The sequence below is a fragment of the Myotis lucifugus genome, unplaced genomic scaffold (assembly GCF_000147115.1).
Source record: "Myotis lucifugus unplaced genomic scaffold, Myoluc2.0 scaffold_115, whole genome shotgun sequence".
Lineage (NCBI taxonomy): Eukaryota > Metazoa > Chordata > Mammalia > Chiroptera > Vespertilionidae > Myotis > Myotis lucifugus.
In genome coordinates this window covers 606,964-627,171 of record NW_005871163.1, presented here as the reverse complement: position 1 = coordinate 627,171, position 20,208 = coordinate 606,964, and the positions used below count along the sequence as shown (strand labels likewise).

The 20,208-nt window shown below is 41.3% G+C and overlaps 1 protein-coding gene across 1 annotated transcript in view; it reads left to right on the top strand.

Annotated features, from left to right (window-relative positions):
* The window catches only part of LOC102417731 (DIS3-like exonuclease 1), a 20,476-nt gene extending 472 nt beyond the window's left edge, over positions 1-20,004 (top strand). The window contains exons 2-8 of the mRNA XM_014459731.2: positions 1,048-1,201; positions 10,982-11,110; positions 12,346-12,481; positions 16,763-16,939; positions 17,936-18,014; positions 19,544-19,723; positions 19,985-20,004. Of these exons, the coding sequence (XP_014315217.1) occupies positions 1,048-1,201; positions 10,982-11,110; positions 12,346-12,481; positions 16,763-16,939; positions 17,936-18,014; positions 19,544-19,723; positions 19,985-20,004 (875 nt within the window). The remainder of the gene's footprint in view (positions 1-1,047; positions 1,202-10,981; positions 11,111-12,345; positions 12,482-16,762; positions 16,940-17,935; positions 18,015-19,543; positions 19,724-19,984) is intronic.
* The last annotated feature ends 204 nt before the right edge of the window (positions 20,005-20,208 follow it).

Sequence of the window (20,208 nt, the reverse complement as noted above, 5' to 3'; positions counted from 1 at the left end):
CGTAGGACTCCCGGCTGCTGCGCCAGGAAAATGGAGGGCCCAGGGCAGCTGCCTCCCGGCCCCGAAGCCTGGGGACTGGGCCCCCGGGAGACCTGAGCGCGGGAGCCGGGCCTGGCTGCCCCCAGGGGCGCAGGCGGTGAACCGGGGAAGCCCTGAGCTGTGGGCCCCTCAGCGACGGGCGGGACGCGAACCGGTGGCCTGGGCGCGGGCCCTGCTGCCGCTCTTTGCTCCCTACACGTTCTCTGGCCCCAGCACCGACGCCTCGGGCATTTGTCCGGGGGAGAGAGCGCCCTCTTCACCTGGGGTTAGTGAGCGATGTGCGCCCCGGTGAGCGGGAAGGTCATGGGGGAAGTTGGACTGGGGACCGCAGTGCACTAGACCTTCCCGCACTGGCCCATCGGACGCAGGAGGTTCCTTGCTGGTCCTCTTCCCTCTGGGGGAGATGAGCGTCCTGAGCCTTTTCAACGACTATTTGGAATCCTTAGCTTGATTAGGAATTGATGGTTAAGGTGAACATTTCGGTTACCTCTTGGCTCCCCAGCTCCCTGACACGGTCTGGGCGGGCACCCTGCCACCGCCCTCGCTTGCCCTGAGCATCTTTTCTGGACCTTGGAGACGTCTGCGCATGTTCACAAACTGGAGACAGTGCCGACTTGGAATTGCTGGACAGAAACAAGTGGCTAACATGTACATGTTTAGAGTGCCTCGTTTAAATGTGAGGTTCTCCCGAGTTAACACAAATATTCAGGTTGTGTTGAAGATGTACCCTTTTTTTAAAAAAAAAAAAAATCAGTTATCCCCTCCTCCACTGGCAACACTGTAAACCACACTGAACTTTTATTTATCACCGCTTCAGAAAAATGAAGGTGCTGAATTTACCTGAATGTTGGGCCTCTACCAAAGCACATTTGTCTTGTCCTTTAAAAACTTCACAGCGTAGTTAAGGTTGGAAGTTATTTTGCACAGGAGGGCACCATGACATTGAAATAGTAATAAACCAGGTTTGCAAGTGTTGTCTAATCTCTTACCTTTTGAATTATGTTTCAGAGGGGAAACTCTTGTCTGGTGATGTGACTCATTACATGATCCCCGATTGGAAAGTTGTTCAAGATTACCTCGAGATCCTTGAGTTTCCTGAATTAAAGGGAATTATTTTCATGCAAACAGCTTGTCAAGCTGTGCAGCATCAAAGAGGCCGGAGGTATCTGTTTTGCATTATTTATTTATGGCGTTGATGCACCCCCACACACACCTTTTTTTAGAAAAGATCCTTTGTTGCAGGGGGAGGGGATGCATTTATTATTTTGTCAGAAAATATTTTTTGAACTAATTTAGTATTCTCTTTGCTGGTAGGAATGCAATAACATTATTTTATATTTCTGCTTCAACATCTGTCCAAAAGATCTGACTGTAGATCAATAAGCTGCAGTGTCCCCAGTATTGGGTATTTAAGATTCTTGGCTTTTGGTTTACATTTTATAGCAGTTATTGCTTATTTCTTGTTGATAACGCATATTATTTAATCTTCTTATTTATAGATCTATTGTTTCAGATGCTTACTTTTTATTCCCTTGGGGAAAAGTACTTTATTTTTAAATTTTAGACTCCGTTATGGTAGATACAAATCGTATTTGTAGTGATTTATTCAATGAAATCAGAAATAACTTGTTTTATTTTTAGATTACTAGTATAACTACCAACCATAGTAATTGTATTTGCTAAACAAAGGATTTTTTTATTGAAATCAGTCTAAAATGCTTGCCTTGTACCTTTTAAACAAATGCTCAAAAATTGGTTTTGTTTCATTTAACATTGGGAAAAGATTTATGATTTGAACTTGAAGCCTCATGCTGTATGGAAACAGCATACAGTATTACAAACTATATATCCAGACTCTTAACAGCCCAAGTCATTTAAAAAGCAGAAACTATGCATTTATTCTTTTTTAAATGTTGTAGTTTCTTCAGATCTTGGTCGTAAAAGATGAACTGTGTTTATTTGTATATGAAAATGATAAGTTGTCCTTATTATATGCTCAGTTCCAAAAAATATGCATTAACTAGATTGTGTGCCGGTTTTTCAGACAGAATATTTTTAAATGAGCTTGAAGTTGATTTTGTTCAGACAGAAAGATATAGATGTTTATACACATTCAGATTTAAATGCTGCTCTAGGTGTCGTATTTCAATTTCTGCTACTAAAATCAATTTGTTGTTATCATTCAGATTGCTAACACACTGCAGAGCCTTTTCAGCTTCTGTTTTCTAAAATATTTTTAATATTAAGGATTGTTTTTAAAACCAGTTGCTGGGACATTAAAAAACAAAGAATTGGGATTTAAATGTCTTTTCTCCTGAACATTTCAAAAGTAGTTAACTTGATGAAAAACTATTGGTTTTCCATCGCTTTACCATGTCTATGAATATACTAAATGTGAAAACAAAAGATGAGTTATGAAGTAGGCCATAAGATAACACCCTGGTTTTCCCATTTGGTAAGCACTTTTTGGGCCCCTAGTTTCAGGCCTTCTGGAGTAGTACAAAGTCTTAGTTCCTTTCTCAACAGACCTATTGTCTTGTTGGGGTCGGATGCAAGAAGCAAGAAGGTAATTATGACACACCTTAGACACAGGTGGGATAATTTAATGTGGACTATACAAAGTGCAGAAGTATATATGGGGTGTGGGGATTAAGCTACAAAGTCCTCTGAAGGGGTTAGAGCAGTGATGGCGAACCTATGACACGCGTGTCAGAGGTGACACGCGAACTCATTTTTTTGGTTGATTTTTCTTTGTTAAATGGCATTTAAATATATAACATAAATATCAAAAATATAAGTCTTTGTTTTACTATGGTTGCAAAGATCAAAAAATTTCTATATGTGACACGGCACCAGAGTTAAGTTAGGGTTTTTCAAAATGCTGACACGCCGAGCTCAAAAGGTTCGCCATCACTGGGTTAGAGACTGGTCTTAAAGGAGGGATAATGAACATGATTGATGTCGAGAAAAAAGAGGCAGGAAAGGAATCAGCAAGTTTGGGACTTGGTGCTTTGTTTATCTGTTAAGCAACCAGCTGGTGTATGCAGATTGACATAGCTAAATGACCTAAGCCCTAGAAAGTGTCATATGTTGAAAGCTAACTTTAGAATTGATGATAGCTGTTGAATAGATAACATCCAGGAGTTTGCTTTATTAATCTGGCATTCATAAGTGTTCAAAATGGCCTGTTTCATTACTATATTGTACAAAGTGTAAGTCATTTGACTTTTTATATTTAACCAAATGTGGCCTAGCAGAAGCTCTGTGGTGTTTGCTTCATTTAATGTTGGGAAACATTTTGTTTTATTTTTCAGTTCTTCCTTGGAAATTTTTGAGATGCTAGTAAATAATTTTTTATATGCTTTTAGGAACAGTATTGCTTAGGAAAGCTTTGTCAGTTAAAAATACCTGCTCTGGCTAGAGCCGGTTTGGTTCAGTGGCTGGTGTTAGGTCTCCGAAGGAGGAATGCATGAGGCCAGAGTGGTGAGGGATTACGAAGGAGGAATGCACAGAGTGGTGAGGTATTACGAATTTATTTGATCATCCCCACACCAGGTGGCTGAGCCTGGATGGCTCCAGCACCCAGTGAGGGGAGTCAGCAGCTTTTAAAGGACTTTTGGCGGGATTTTTCTGGGCAGAGACTTCTTTATGCATACCCCGAGGGGAGAGAATGGCATGTGGTCACTGCAAGTGTAAAGTGGTCTCAGCAAAGAGAATGTCCATGGTGAAATGACCTGAAAAGCCAGTTCCTGGGGGAAGGGTATCAACTCAATTGCTCCATCAAACCTAACAGCTAGAGTGTCAGCCTGCAGACTGAAGAGTCCTGGGTGGATTCCAGTCAAGAGCAGGTACCTCAGTTGCAGGCTTGATCCCGAGCCCAGGGGGTGCATGCGGGAGGCAACCAGTCAATGTGTTCTCTCCCTGTCTCGCCCCCTCCCTTCTACTCTATTAAAAAAAAAATCAATGGAAAATATCCTCGGGTGAGGATTAACAAAAAATAAAATAAAAGTCCTGCTCTGGTCTAGTGTCTAGTTTAAGGATGCCTTGCTTTCTCCTTTTGACCCCCCTTTCTGATTTCTTCTGTATAGCTTTAGAGTCTCAATAGTTCTTGCCTAGTTCCTCGATATATATCATAAGATAGGGATCATGGACTATTATAGTCAAAGAGGATCTAAGAAGCCAACATGATCTATCCCCATTCAATGCATCAGTGTTACTTAACATGAGTAATATCACTGACTTTGTTTCTAAAAGAAAACATTTCTCATGGACACACAGTGTTAATTTAAATTATTTTGTTGTATTACTATTTAAATATCTTTAAACATAAATCTAGGTGTAAGTCCTCATGCTTAAGTACTTAATACAACACTAAGACCAAATAGAGCCCTAGCCAGTTTGACTCAGTGGATAGAGCATCTGCCTGTGGACCAAAGGGTCCTGGGTTTGATTCTGGTCTAGAGCACATACCTTGGTTGCAGGCGCCTCCCTGGCCCAGGCCCTCCCTGGTCGGCTCGTGCAGGAGGCAACCAATTGATGTGTTTCTCTCTGTCTTTCCCTCTCTCTTCCACTCTCCCTAAAAATCAATGGAAAAATATGCTAGGGCGAGGATTAACAAAACAAAACAAAAAATCAAACCTTCAGATTCAATAAACAAAACTGTAAAATCAGAAAACTGCAAATGAACATTAATTTAATGTGACAGATGACATTAATTTACTGAAGTGAAATTACCAGAGTTGGAGAGAGACATAGCTCTAATCTGCTCCTGTATTTAATATGACTTTGGGTTTTTTTTATTTAAATAATATTGATGCAGAAAAATGGCCTGGTCTCATTAGTATATTATATAAAACAGTATGAAAAGTTAAGGTTTTGATTGTTCAGGATAATCACACATTGTGCCGTCTAACAATCCTCAAATGATTATTTAATGAGGGGTTTCTTGATAACTCTGTAAGGCTGTCTTTGTTGACCACATTCATTCACAGGTGTTTGTTTTTTTATTCAACAAATCTTTATTGAAAGACTATAGGTTCCAGAAACTGCCAGCACTGAGGACACAGTAGTGAACAAAAGTGGATATGGTCTTGAGGGGAGCAGGCAGTATCAGGTAAACAGATGGAGAACTGCAGCTGTGACAGGTGCACTGAAGGCCAGGTACAGAGCTCCAGGAGAGCCGGAAGTCATCAGGGAGACGGGAAAGGCTTTCCTGAGGGCGGTGCCTCTACTGAGCTCTGAGGGATGAGTGGGTATAAACCAGAGAAAAGCTTCCCAGGTGAGGAAACTGCTGTGCAAGGTCATAGGGAAGGGAATGCTGCTCAAGGAACATAAAGAAGGCCCTGGATTGGATGGTAGACCTCGGGGCCTCAGGGATGTCAGTGAAGGGTCTTAAGCAGGGTGAAATGACATAACTAGACTGCTGTTTTGAAAAGATGCCTGGGCCAGTGGAGAAAAGGCAGGCAGAAGACAGGAGGCTGTTGCTTTAGTTCAGACGAGAGATGTTGATAGCTTAGAGATGGAGAGAAATAGACATTTCAAATAGCTATTTAGTAGGTAAAATCTATAGAACTTCCTAAGTATGTGACCAAGAGAATTGAAAACATGTCCACGCAAAAACTTGTACATGAATGTTCATAGCAGCTCTATTTATAGTAGCCAAAAAAATGGAAAAACCCAAATGTCTATCAGTTGCTGAATGGTTTCATAAAATGTGGTTTATTCGTGCAAAGAAATATTAGTCAGCCATAAAAAGGGATGGAGAACTGATACATGCCACAACTAGATGAACCATGAAAATATTATTCTAAGTGAAAGAAACTAACCACACTGAAAAATTTATAGTGTATGATTCTACTTATATAAAATGTCAGAATAGGTAAATCCAAGAAACAGAAAGTAGATTAGTTAGGTTGCCAGGGGCTGGGGGTCAGGGGAAATGGAGAATGACTGCTTAATGGGTATTTTTCTTTTGAAGGTGATGAAATGTTCTGGAATTAGATCGTGGGCATGATTACATAAGTCAGTGACTATACTAAAAACCATTGAAATGTACATTTTAAAGGGTGAATTTTATGGCATGTGAATTATATCTCAATAAAGCTGTTACTTTTTTAAAAAATCTGTAGAACTTAGTATGAATTTAGATAAGTGAGGTGAGGAAGAAGGTGGTGTCAAGGATAACACTAAGCTTTCTGGCTTATGTAAGTGGATGGAGAGAGGATGCACCCAACGAGGTCTAAGGGGGAGGGGCAGATAAAGGTCTTGAGTTTGAAGTGTCTGAGGCTGCCAGGAGGGCAGGCACTGACCAAAGGGTACTGCAGTTAGAAGGCAGTCATTCAGCTGGTCCAAAAGATACTCTGTTAGAAATGTTTTAAGAGTATCACCTAATATAAATGTGTTGGGGTCCAGCCCCAGCAAGTCCAGGTGTTCCCAAAGGTGTGGACGGAGTCGGTGATGAAGGAATGACGAAGACAGCATTCAGTTGATCAGCATAGCGAGGTTCTTTTTTTTTTTTTGTCCTGTTAACATCTGTATTTATACCATTTGATCCTATAAGTGTGCCTCTATAATCACATCGTGGTATGGTTTGGGTAACGTTCTACAGTTCCTTGTTTCTTATCTGACCTTTGCCAAAAATCCTGTCTCTATCTAGTTCTGTTGATTTTAATCTTGTCTAGGTTAATCTCTGTGTTCCATTACAAGGGCTATTCCAAGGTCACTGCTCTACTGATAGGCTACAAGGAAGTGACTGAAGGAGATTATCCTACCCAGTAAAGGTTATGTCCTTCCAGCCTCGCTGCTTGCCTTCCCTGGGACTGCCCTGTGTCAGTGGGTCTCCAGGGGTATAGGCTTTGGTGCTTTCCCTGGTGGGCAGACCCCTGGGGATGTGGGCCCAACAAGTCCCAAATTTATTGCCAACAGTCTTAGTCCAAGTTCTTCATAAGTAGTACATGGTATTTCTATAACACTAGGGGGTTTCACTGGTTTATTCTCTTCCTTAGTCCTATTAATCCCTAACTCCAGGGAAAAATCCTAACCTGGGGAAACAACCTTTCTCGGAGAGGTGGTCCTGTTTAAAACACATAGCACTAAGAGGGGGAGCAAACATATGCCATATACGCCAGGTCCTTTGAAATATAAGCTGTGCAGATGTTTCTTCCCTGCAGCGACTGTGTCAAGCAGCAAGGGTGGACCGGCTTCCGGCAAATTCCCCCATTTTTATTTTTTAAATGACAGCGCGTGTAAATCAGCAGCCACCTCTTGGATTGGGTTGTTTAAGACTCGGAAGACCTGTTTGTGACTTTGCCAACAGGTCAGTCCGAGGCTTAACCCTATATCGGCTCCCCACGTAAATGGAAACATAAACTTAAAATTCTTGTAGAAAACTCAAGGACCTTTGAAAGTAAGTCTACTAGACCCTACCAAGGTTCTGGGGAAACTGGTTGAAGAAACACAATGCTGAATGCACAACTCACTTCCCCACTGATTGTGGGACACCCACTTCTAATCCCCAGAGAGTATAGTCAGCAGGGGCATGGGATGAAGGGATGTTGCATCTGTAAGATCACCTTGAATAAAAATAGTAAAAAAAAAAAAATCAATTTAAAGAAGGTAAGTTCAGCCCCACTAAGAAATTGTTTGAAATGTTTTTGATAATAGAGATTTGGAAAACACTGAAACCAGTCCAGGGAAACTAGGGGTTTTCTGTACGACTGGAATTTTTAAAACTTAAGATAATGTAATTGTACTTCACTTTCTAAAACTATTATTCTCCGATCATTCAGGCCAAACTTGTTCAAGGCACTATGGATGTTCTTTGCTGGTTCCATGCAAGTTTCTCAATTCTACTAGTATAATATGCACCGCCAACCCTGACTAGCAAAAAAAATGACTGTATTGTATGTGTGCACTATTAAATTATAACCATAAGCCCCCATGCCCACAAGAACATCCAGATGTCACACTCAGAGTGATTCCCTGTTTCTCTCCTGCTTTCCCCGTTAATAGTCTTGTGCCATTGGTTTATTTGTTTTATCCAGCTGATAGGTGGTTGACAAATGGAAGCACACTAAAAATCTAAGAAAAATATAAGGGGATGAAACTTAAAATTGAGAAAATTCTTTTTTAAGTTATGTAATTTTCTAAACATTAGGAAGAATTATCTTTCTTCTCATTTGGTGCTAAACCCCCTGGATCTGTCTTGTAGAACAAGAACATCAGTATTTGGGAAGGACAGGGTTTGAGAATACCTGGGTCAAAAATGCAGTGGCATAACAAATGCTGTGTTGTGTAGGAAGCCTAGCAAAAGAGTAACTGGGTTCTGAGAATGTCGGTTTCTTCTGAGGAATATCCTGTATGGGATCACTGTTGTCACAAAGAGTTGTGAGTTCATTGATTCGTTTGGAAAACGTTTATTGAGCACCTATTTTGGATTAAGCACTGAAGATACAAAGATGAGCCAGACTGTCTGCTGTCTTGAGCATCTGTCCCCTCCCCCCTCCCTTGGGCCCTTTGGCTAACTTCCATTCATCCTTCAGGACTCAAGTGTTGCCTCCTCCCAGATGCCTTCCCCATCCCTCTCATGTTCTTGTCACACCCCGAACTTTGCCTTTCATGGCACTTGTCCCACTAAAATGGGCGGTTCTGTTTTTTGTTTTATTTTGTTTTACCAATTAGTATAGCTATTTTTTAAAATTATGGTAAAATATATATAACATAACATTTGCCATTTAAAAGTGTACAGTTCAGTGACATTGAGTGCATTCCTGTTATCAACCAATCTCCAGAACTTATTTCATCTTCCCAGACTGAAACTCTACCCCCATTTATCACTAACTTCCCACTCTTCCCTTCCCCATCCCCTGGCAACCACCATTCTACTTCCTGTCTGTAAGTTGACTACTCAAGGAAATTCATATAAGCGGACCCATACAGCACTTTTGTGCCAGGCTTATTTCACTCGGCATCATGTCTTCAAGCTTCGTCCATGTTATAGCATGTACCAGAACTTCCTTTTTAAGGTTGAATGATATCCCATGGTACATACATCTATATAGCACCTTCTGGTTTTTCCATTTACCTGTCAAAGGACACTTAGGTTGCTTCCAGTTTTTGGCTATTGTGAGTAATGCTGCTCTGAACAGCGGTGTACTAATATCTTTTGAGACCCTGCTTTCAATTCTTCGGGGTCTCGACCCAGAAGTGGGATTGCTGGGTCTTTTGGTATTTCTCGTTTTTATTTTTATTTTATTTCATTTCATTCATTTTTTTTGAGGAAGGGGTGGTTCTGTTGTGCTCACCATGAGCAGGACTGCTTCAGACAAAGGACAGCAGTGAGATGTCTGGGTGGCGGCCCCTGAGGGCATGCAGTGGAGCAAAAGACCTGGCACATGGAAGAGTGCAGCAAAAATTTGCTGGATGAAGGATGTTGAATAAGGGGGATGATTTGTAAACAAATAATTACACTAAGTTCAGGTGCTTTATTGGGAGTGTATAAAATGTGACAGTAGATAAAGGGAACACAAACTATGGAGGATATGATCAGGAAAAATGGGCAGTATGTTTTTGGTGTTTCCTCTGAAATAATAAATTGTAGATGTTTATGAAGCCTCTTCTAAAATATTTCTTATTGCTTAACAAATAAATGCTGATTTGAAAAAATTCATGCATGACAGAAATGTGTAAAGCAGAAAGTAAAAGTCTCGGCCTCACCGGTCTGCAGGGATGATCACTGTTGACAGGTGGTGTAGACTCTTCTGTGCATAATCTAAGAGGTTTCAAAAATGATTTTCAGTGTATCTGTGAACGTGGGAAAATTACCAATTTAGTGGGTTCTAGGCATTTTGGGGTGGGGCAGCTTTTTCTGCACAGTGGGATTTGTTAAGGAAAGCTGCCATCCACAGAAGTGAAAATCAATCCCTTTGTTTATTAGGGAATTATAAGTTGTATTATTTGATGATTCAAATAATGTTTTTTATGTTGGCTCAGTTTTAGAATTACTAAGAAAAGAAAATCAGTGTTTCTTGTTTTCTAATGAAATGTTGAGGCCACGCAGATAATGGTGGTTAGCATTTATTTGGAGAGTTCTGCCTTTGCTTTCATGAAAAGACTAATTTCTTAAAAACCCATGGTGGCAACCTGGTGGTGGGAATGGAAGGGCACAAATTTTATTATACTAAATAATAATAAGTCATCGACCTTGGATAATTTTTATGTTAGTTTAATATCAATCTCTTTTTAAATAAACATTGTCTTCCTGAGAAATAACTAAATATTCTGTAGTCCACGTTACCCAGACTATTGAAAAGCACCTTCTCAGAAATTGACCCATAGAAGACCTCATATTTGATTTGTGACTTGGACTAACATTGGAAGGCTCTCCTGATGGGAAACCTTAAAACTCTCTGTTAGTTCTCTGACAGGTGAAGCTGGCCTCACTCATGTAAATGACGTGGCTGCATAAATAAAATTTACAGATAAATCCCCATACTTAGTTTTCTAGGGCTGCCAGCAAAAAGTAAAAGGTACTAATGCCTAATGCCATTTAGAGAACAAAGTGAGGTGCAAAAGTAAAGTGCGGAAGTCTGCTGGCCTCTGTGTCCTCCGTGAGCCTTTGAAGTGGGGGCTCTGTGGGGCAGCGTCGTATAATTACATAATAAATGGCCAGAAGTCCCAGAAGGAGGAAGAGGTCTAGAGGGGCTGGATTGATCCACAAACTAATTAGTGAGGCCCTGCCCAGGCACATTCTAGCAGACAAAAATTGAGAAAAAGCAGCCCAATGATACTGCGCACACTAAGGCCAATATTAAATAAATGGTTCTCAGGTTTTAAATGATCCATCTTTTTCTCTAAACTGCCTCATCTTTTTTGATCCTTAGCAAGAGCTGGCAGTAGATGAGTACCTGCTATGTTAGATTTATTTTTCTCCTCTGTGTCACAGACAGTATAATAAATTGCGAAACCTCCTGAAGGATGCGCGTCATGATTGCGTTCTCTTTGCTAATGAATTCCAGCAATACTGCTATCTCCCTCGGGAAAGAGGAGAATCCATGGAAAAGTGGCAGACCAGGTATGGCACTGAATTGCTGTGAGTGTGATCTTCTGTAATTTCTTTATCATTGGCTATTTGGGCATTAATCTAAGTGGTATGCTAAAATCAACAATTATTCTGGAACCATGATTAATGTCGAACTGCTTACCATGTCAATATTTTAGATATGTCAATTGAATACCTAATTGATCTATTTTAGAAGTTACAATTAGGAAGGTTATACCCAGAGTAAGTTTGCCCCAGACCCTAATAGCTAGCAGGGTCATTCCCGTGATCCAAACATCATCACTTTAATGCTTGTGTGTGGGAAGATGGGGAGTCCTACTCTTAAGCTAAGATCTCAGTTTTTCTGGCATAGCTCTGTTATCCCAGCTAGTCTTAATTAAGCTGAAACTGGCAGGTTAATTCCAGTAGATCTGTTTTAGGAAGAGCCGTGTCATAGTTTAGGTCCACCTAAAAGCAGAGCCTGAAGCAAGGACTTGGTGTGAGTTGTTTACTTCTGAGGCAATTCCCATAAGCAGGACTGAGGAAGTAGGGAGAGTGAGACGGAGAAGTAGGGAACGCAGGAAAGGATGTGTTAATGCTGTGGGAGACCGAGGCTCAGTCCTGCTGGGATCCTCTGAGAAACTGAGTAGCGTGTGCCTAAGAAGTTACCTCGAAGGTCGGAGGCTAGGGCTTTGAGTTAGTGCCCCTTTAGCATTTTAGGATATGCTTTTTCATTTATTTTTAGAGAGAAGGGAAGGGGGAGAGAGAAACATCCATTCGTTGCCGCCCATATGCGCCCTGACCCGAATCGAACCTGCAACCGGGGTATGTGTCCTGATCCGGAATCAAACCCGCAACCTTTTGGTGTATGGGAGGACGCTCCAAGCAACTGAGCCAGCCAGCCAGGGCTTGTTTTATCGTTTAAGCCTCACATAGCTTGTCATCCATGTGGTGCTGTGTCACTCAACCCTCTAATTAAAAAGTGTTAATAGATGGCAGAACCTCATAGTTTTTAGGCCATATGAAGAAATGAAAGAGATTGCAGTGGTGGCTGGATGTCGTAGGGGAGAAAAGATGTCAAGCACTTTTTGATTCATCTTTGTGTCCCCCAGAGTACCCAACCTGGGGTGTATTTATAATGGTGTTCAGGAAGTATTGTTGAGTGGATAGTTCGCTGTATAAACCAAAGGATAGCAGATCGAAAGTAATATATAAAATTCTGAGTAAGAGCTGGTGTTTGAGGGCTCACCTGCCCTTTGCTTTTCTAGGAGCATATACAATGCAGCCGTTTGGTACTACCACCACTGCCAGGACAGGATGCCCATCATTATGGTGACAGAAGATGAAGAGGCAGTTCCACAGTATGGAAGTGAAACGGAAGGAGTGTTTGTGATTTCTTTCAAGGTATTTCCAGCTGGGGTGTGTGTGTGTGTGTGTGTGTGTGTGTGTTCATTTCCTAAGTAGTTCCCAGAGCACTCTAGATCCCTTTGGCAATATAGGAAAGGGAAAATAAAGAATGAAGGAAAACTTGAAGAAGTTCCATATCTTCATTACTCCCCAGCTAATTAATCTTGACTTTTGCAAATCTGGGCAAACTACCTGTGACTGTAAGGCCTTCAGCATCCGAGACCTCAGTCCAACAAGCCCCTGTTGACAGAAACTCATGTAGTTTCAGCAATAACAATATTAGTGATGATGATGATGATGATGACGACAGGTTGAATCTTATAAAATTGCCACTGTTCTGTTGTTTTGACCTACACAATGGCGATTTTACATAGTTCCACCAACTAGCAATAGCCGACATATCTATGCCACACACTGTTCTAAATGTATTATTTCATTTAATTCTGGCAACAACCCTGTGAGGTATGTGTTATCATCCCCATTTTATTGGTGAGGAAGAAAACTAAAGCACAGAAAGGCTAAGCAACTTGCCCAAGGTCACATGAGTAGAAAGTGGTAGAACTGGGATTAGAACCCAGGCAGTCCTTATTCCAAAGCTCTTAACTATCATGCTTTACTGCCTCCCAGATAATTCCTCTGAATACACATAAAACACAGTTTTAAAGGCCAGTCTGGTTTCTTCACTCTTCCCCACTTATGAATATGCATGGGGTTGAGAGACTAAAGGAAGGGGAGAGACATGATATTGTTTATGTGAGGGCTGTTGGGTCAGTTTGGTGTACAGATCACAGGAAGGAGCAGCATTCTCGGTGACAGGTTCTTGGGCCGTCTTAGCAACACAGTTCTCCTATTTCGTAGGTACCTTTTGGGACAGTAGGATGAGTATTAATCTCTCTGTCGATTACATGTCTCTTCTGTCTGCCCAGTTGGTCAATCAAGTTCCAATGGTTGATATCTTTTTTTGATTGAGAGACTAGAATGAGGCCCTCCATTACCCCTGTCGTTTACAGAAAGTCTAGTTGGATTTCAAATTGTAGATTCTGTAAGTGTTTCAAGGTGTGTGTATAGCAAAAGATTTGCCAATAGAATTCTCTTGGCCCCACTATAAAAAGTGTTCTGGCGTGCCAGTGAATTCCAGGGCACTGGATATTAATGGCAGTGTCACTTATTTTTTCTGTTGCAATACATCATGTCTTGTTCCTGCAGAGGACAGTTGACTAAAATTACATTTTTCTACTTTTTGTGAAAATTACTTTTCTTTGTAGTTCAGTGGTATAGTACAGTTTTATTTTGTATAGCATCTCCTAAGCAAACTCCTCTGTGACCGAGGGCTTCATAGAAGTGAATGATAACAGGAGAAAGGAGATACTGTGAAGATCATGTGCGAAGGAAGCCCAGAATTTTCTGTGGGGACTTGAAGTTAGATGGGGAAGAGCTAAGGCAATAAACCCTCTGGAATAGGTGGTTTATAGTAGTAAAAGTTAATCTTGGTAACTTTTATGCCTTCTCTTTATAAATTCAAACCTTGGATAAAAGTACTGGAAATTTTTCTGCAAAATAAATTTCTTGATTTACATAAAGTCCTTCATTTATATAGTATTTGCTGAATTGGAGACCTTTGGGTGAATTTATTTTATCTTATTCATTTTATTTTGTTTAAAGCCTGGTGCTTTCTTAAAAATCACTTCTAATCATTTAATGTAGTTAGTCGCAATTTAGTTTAGATTTATGTGTGGGGTTTTTTTTTGCAATTTAGGAGTAAGACTTTTATTTTTAAACTAGAGGCCCATTGCATGAAGATTCACGCAATAGGCCTTCCTTCCCCTGGCTGCCGGCACCGGTTTTCCTCCAGCACCCAGGACCCAGGCCTTTGGTCTGGCCGCAGCGGAGAAGCCAAGCCTCGAGGCTAGGCTTCTCTGCTCTGGCCGCAACAAGGCTTCGCTTCTCTGCTCCGGCTGCAGCAAGGCTTCTCCGCTCCGGCCGCAGCAGAGAAGCCAAGCCTCTTCAGTCTTCAGTCTTCAATCGTCTTCAGTCTTCGGTCAGGCCGGAGCCTTCAGTCTTCGCTCCGTGCCTGCGTATGCAAATTAACCCACCATCTTTGTTGGGTTAATTTGCATGCTCATCCTGATTGGCTAGTGGGCATAGCAGAGTGACGACCAATTTACATATTTCTCTTTTATTAGTGTAGATATATTTTTATTGATTTCAGAGAGGAAGGGATAGGAAGAGAAAGACAGAAGCATCAATGATGAGAGAGAATCACTGATGGGCTGCCTTCTGAATGCCCCCTACTGGGGATCAAGCCCACAACCCAGGCACTTGGGCACCTGGGCACGTGCCCTGACCAGAAGTCAACCATGTCCTCCTGATTCATAGGTTGACACTCAACCACTGAGCCAGACTGACCAGGCAGACTTTTTGATCAGTACTTTTTCCTTGATGTTTTCGCTATAAATTTGCTTTGTCAATGAACTTGTTAAAGTTGTACTGTGGCTTATGCAACAGCTATCACTTAAGCCTTATTTTCAATCAGCACTAAAACAGACCACTGTATATTCACTTCTCACTGAGTTGCCCATTTTGTTTCATACTACTCACATTCTTGTTTTAAATGCCTTTTAATTTTAACAGTTCACTTTACAGTGCTGTTTACTGAAGTTATTTGTTAAATAAAAATGCATAAATTTAAACACACACACACTTAAGCAGACAACTTTTACCAAGGCTCCTGTAACTTCTGGTGTCTTTCCTGACCCCCCCTCACACAATTTTCTGAATTATGTTTTCCACCTTACCCAGCTGCACCACAAGAGCAACTGCCACTAATCCTAAGTAAACATTTCCTATTCTCCTTAGGAAGAATCAAACCCAGCTTTTACCAAACCTTTGATATCTGAGGCTCATACTCATGGTGTGCAACAGTTGCTTTTTTTGAGCAGAGACTAATTCTTGGTGCTAATAAATGATAAGTGACCACAGAATTGGGGTACCAATGTTAGCACAGACAGAACTTCTGGGAGGACTAGGGTAAGAAAGGAAGCAGTTTGAACAGGACCCTGAAATTAGTGGGAGAAAAGCTAGAGTTAACAAGGATCATTTATTTTCTTTTTAAGTACAGAAAGAGAATGCTAGATCCTACCTTAGACTTAAAGTTGAATTAATGCCCAGCCATTGTTGCTCAGTGGTTGAGCATTACCCTATAATCCAAGAGATTTGATTCCCAGCCAGGGCACATGCCCGGATTGCTGGATCGATCCCCAGTGTGGGGCCTGCAAGAGGCAGCCAATCAATGATTCTCTCTCATCATTGATGTTTCTATCTTTCTCACCCTCTCCCTTCTTCTCTGAAATCAATAAATATTTTTTTAAAGTTGAATTAAAAATCCTATCTAAATTTGATTTTGTTTAGTGAGAGTCGTCCATTTGAGGGAGTGTTCCCTGGACACACAGAGTAGAAGTAACACAGCCAGCCTCACCCACCACACAGTCCTCTTGTGCGTGATCGCCTTGGGGTTTTGTCCAGGGCCTTTCTGAAAGAACTACGCCAAGATGTTCAATGGTATTCGGTAATATTGGCGGGGACTCTGGCCACTTGCTTCAAAGTTATGTTCATACCAGGTCATCACACTAATAGCAACTTCGAGTATCATTTACATGAGGAGTGTTACTACATCTGTGGACAGTCTGAGAAGGCTCAGTCTTCTGGGAGCTTATGAAGTGGGGGAAAACCTAACACCAAAGAATACCAGTACTTTGCTCACTTGACTTTCCCCGCTCTCTGCTCATTTGACATTGCCAATGGATTGAGGGAAGGAAGACATTTTCTTATACACTTTACTTCTTGCCATTTTTATGTACTTAAGTTTCTTATAAATTTCAAACATTTCAGGGTATTAAAAAAAAAAAGATAGGAGCTTTTTCTGTCCATTCATTATAGGCCATTATCTGCAGCAATGACATGCCAGGCAGACTGTTTGTGTGTATATGCCTGTGTGTGGAGAGAGAGAGAAGGAGATTTGAAAGTTCAGAGAGAGTAATCAGGGAGGTGGAAGAGTTCCATGGAGGAACAGCCTCCCTGGGGTTCATTGGCAAGGCTTCAGGGGTTAATGAGATGGCAGGAAGTGAACTGGTAGCATGAGGTTTAGGAAGGTACTGCTCATTTGACACATCTTCAAAACTGCATGCTGACCGTTCCTGTTTGGGATTGTTTTATAATACTACTATAATGAAGAGTTATTCTCTTCTGACCATGTTTCTCTTGTGCCTCCATTGAATGCAGAATTACCTGGACAATTTTTGGCCTGATTTAAAAGCCGCCCACGAGCTTTGTGACTCTATCCTTCAGTCTCGGCGGGAAAGAGAGAATGAGAGTCAGGAGAGCCACAGGAAGGAGTACCCTGAACATCTTCCCCTGGAAGTGTTAGAAGCTGGCATTAAGTCCGGACGCTATATCCAGGTGAGGTGGTAATGAAGAGTGCGCATCAGGACCGGCCAGTACGTTCTCTTCTTGTCTCCTGTCAGGGGTGTCTAATGTCAAAGGCTGTAAACAAGATGGGTGGGTATGAGCAAGCCCAGGCCAGCGATGTTTAAGGTGCTTTGGGAGTCATTCTTCCTGTAGACATGGCTGTCTGGTTGGAACTGCTCTATCGTGTTCTGAATTGGACTACATATTGAGCATCACACGAGTAACCTTGTAAATGCCTTCTATCACTGGGAAAGAGAATGTATTTTTGAATCAAGGTCTGGAGGTTTGGCAAAATTGTAAAATTAGTGAAATTTGGCTTCTTCACTCCTTTGTCATTTTTTCGCCCCTTCCAAGGGCCCTTTATGACCCCCCAGAACCTAGAACCCGTATGCTGTCAGGGTCTTGAGAATAAAGCAGATAAAATTATTCAGATTTTAAGTTTTGCATGTACTCGTGTGTGTGTGTGTTTCTATGCAGTTTTATTACATGGTTAGATTTGTGTATCTACCTCCACAATCAAGATACAGAATTGTTCTGTCTTGGATTTTACATTTTTAACAAACTACTCAGATTACTTCTATGCAGGCAGAAATTTGAGAATACAACACTGAATTCCTTCCCTTAAGTGTGGGCATTTTAAATTACTATACCTAGAAGGACTAATTCTTCCAACTTGGGAGTAGATTTCACAACATTCTTGGGAGAGTACTTTGAGAACGAAGGTTTTTAAAGACCACTCATCGCTTAGGTAAGAGATCCTGGCACTTTCAACATTTGGTATAGCTAAGAATAGTTCAAAATGATGGTGTATTTTCTGGAGAAAGAAACCTGAGGTGATGAATATTAGTCCTAAACAAAGGGATCACAGACCTTATAAGAGTATTATGGGGATATTTTTATATAGGTTTTTTAAATTTATGTTTTTATCTTTTGGAGGTAAAACAGGCAGGAAAAAAAATTCTACATTGATTTTTATTATGATTTCAGGGAATTCTGAACGTCAACAAACACAGAGCACAAATAGAAGCTTTTGTGCGACTTCAAGGAGCCAGCAGTAAAGATTCAGGTTCAGTATAAACCTTACATAAATCTCCATACTAGCTTTTCATTCTGATATTACCCAATGAAGAAAGTAAAGTTGAAGTTGTCACATCATATATGCAATGTCAGATATCCCCATGTACACTGTGCGTGTGGGATCATGAGTTGATTTTTTTTCTTCTCTAACTTTTTGTTGATGATTTCTGAATTTATTGTCAGCAACTTTAAAAATTATAATAGCTAATATTTTATTGGGTGGTTACTATATACTAGGTCAGTGATGGCGAACCTATGACACGCGTGTCAGAGGTGACACGCGAACTCATTTTTTTGGTTGATTTTTCTTTGTTAAATGGCATTTAAATATATAAAATAAATATCAAAAATATAAATCTTGCCAAAACCGGTTTGGCTCAGTGGATAGAGTGTCGGCCTGCGGACTGAAGGGTCCCAGGTTCGATTCCGGTCAAGGGCATGTACCTGGGTTGCGGGCACATCCCCCGTGGGAGATGTGCAGGAGGCAGCTGGTCGATGTTTCTCTCCCATCGATGTTTCTAACTATCTATCTCTCTCCCTTCCTCTCTGTAAAAAATCAATAAAATATATTAAAAAAAAAAAATATATATATATATATATATATATATAAATCTTTGTTTTACTATGGTTGCAAAGATCAAAAAATTTCTATATGTGACACGGCACCAGATTTAAGTTAGGGTTTTTCAAAATGCTGACACGCCGAGCTCAAAAGGTTCGCCATCACTGTACTAGGTACTTTTCTGAACACTTAACATAGGTATTATTGTTTTCCACCTTTTTTACATGAGGATACACAAGGCTACACGTGAGGAAACTAAATTCCAAGGAAGCACAGTAACTTGCCCAAGATCAACACTTGCTGAGTGGGGGGCTGAGACTGCCACTAAGGCAGTCTGACCCATGATTTTAAGACATTGCCCCGGAACTGCCTCCAATGTGCTATATTACCTCATTGGAATCACTAAAAAAGTATAAAATGAAGAAAATATGTAAATAAGTTGAATGATGGCGTGTACTTCCTACTTCTACAATGACAAGGTGCAGAAAACCCTGACAGTCAGGGAGCATGGCTGGGCTGAAGGAGAATGAGACGCAATGGCTTTCTCGGGGCTTTTGCTCGTCAGAATCCGGCCCCCCCCCCCCCACCGTCAGTGCTGCAGTGTCCATAGTTCATGAGCCTGCTGGCCTCGCCCTGGCTGTGTGGCCCCTGCAGGTGTGTGACAGAATCCCAATGTAGGCTTACATGGTCTCATGTAGGGAACTGTTACCTACTTTAAAGGACTATTGAAGGTGATCCTTTATGAAAGCACATTATAGAGTATGACATGGCGGCTGTGTTTCCTCATTCCTAGCCTGTGGAACAAAATGAAGAAGCTTGACCTATTTTTTTTAAAGAAGGAGGCTTTTCTTTGTAGGAAAGCTGAGTAGACCTCAGATATATTATGTTCAAAGTGCCTCACTGGTGTGGCACCCCCCTTGACTTTATGGGGTTTCTCTGTGCTGTCCCAAACGCAGGTTTAGTTAGTGACATCCTCATCCACGGGATGAAGGCTCGAAACCGCTCGATTCATGGAGACATGGTGGTTGTGGAACTGCTTCCTAAAAGTGAATGGAAAGGAAGAACCGTTGCCTTGTGTGAGAATGACGGTGATGACAAGGCCACAGGGGAGTCCCCAAGTGAGCCCATGCCCACAGGTGAGCCAGCTGGAAAGTCCCACAGTTAATCCATTTTTCTTGTGAAATGTTTATTTTGCCTCTCCTCAACAATCCAGAAATTTTGCAATCATTAATACACGATATCGGCTCTTTTCCTACATTATCAGTTTCCCCTTTCTGCAGGTTTATTTTATTCTCATCAGCACCCAAATAGGCTGCAATATCTCCCATCTTAAAACTAAAACAAAACCCCCTTGAGACCCACATCCCCTGCAGCTACCACCCTTTTCTCCGCTTCAGTTTGTGGCGAGACTCAGTGAAACAGTTCACTTGCATTCTCTCTGCTTCTTCTCTGCCCATTTTCTCCCAAAGACACTACATTCAGGTGCGTCCCCCACCCCCGCCCTAAAAAGAAAACCTTGACCTCTTGTCAAAGTCACCAGCGACCTCATTGCCGGCAGTCCTTGGCATATGTAGCCTGTTGGTAGCACTTGGCCTATGGACCACATCCTCGTCTTTGGCTT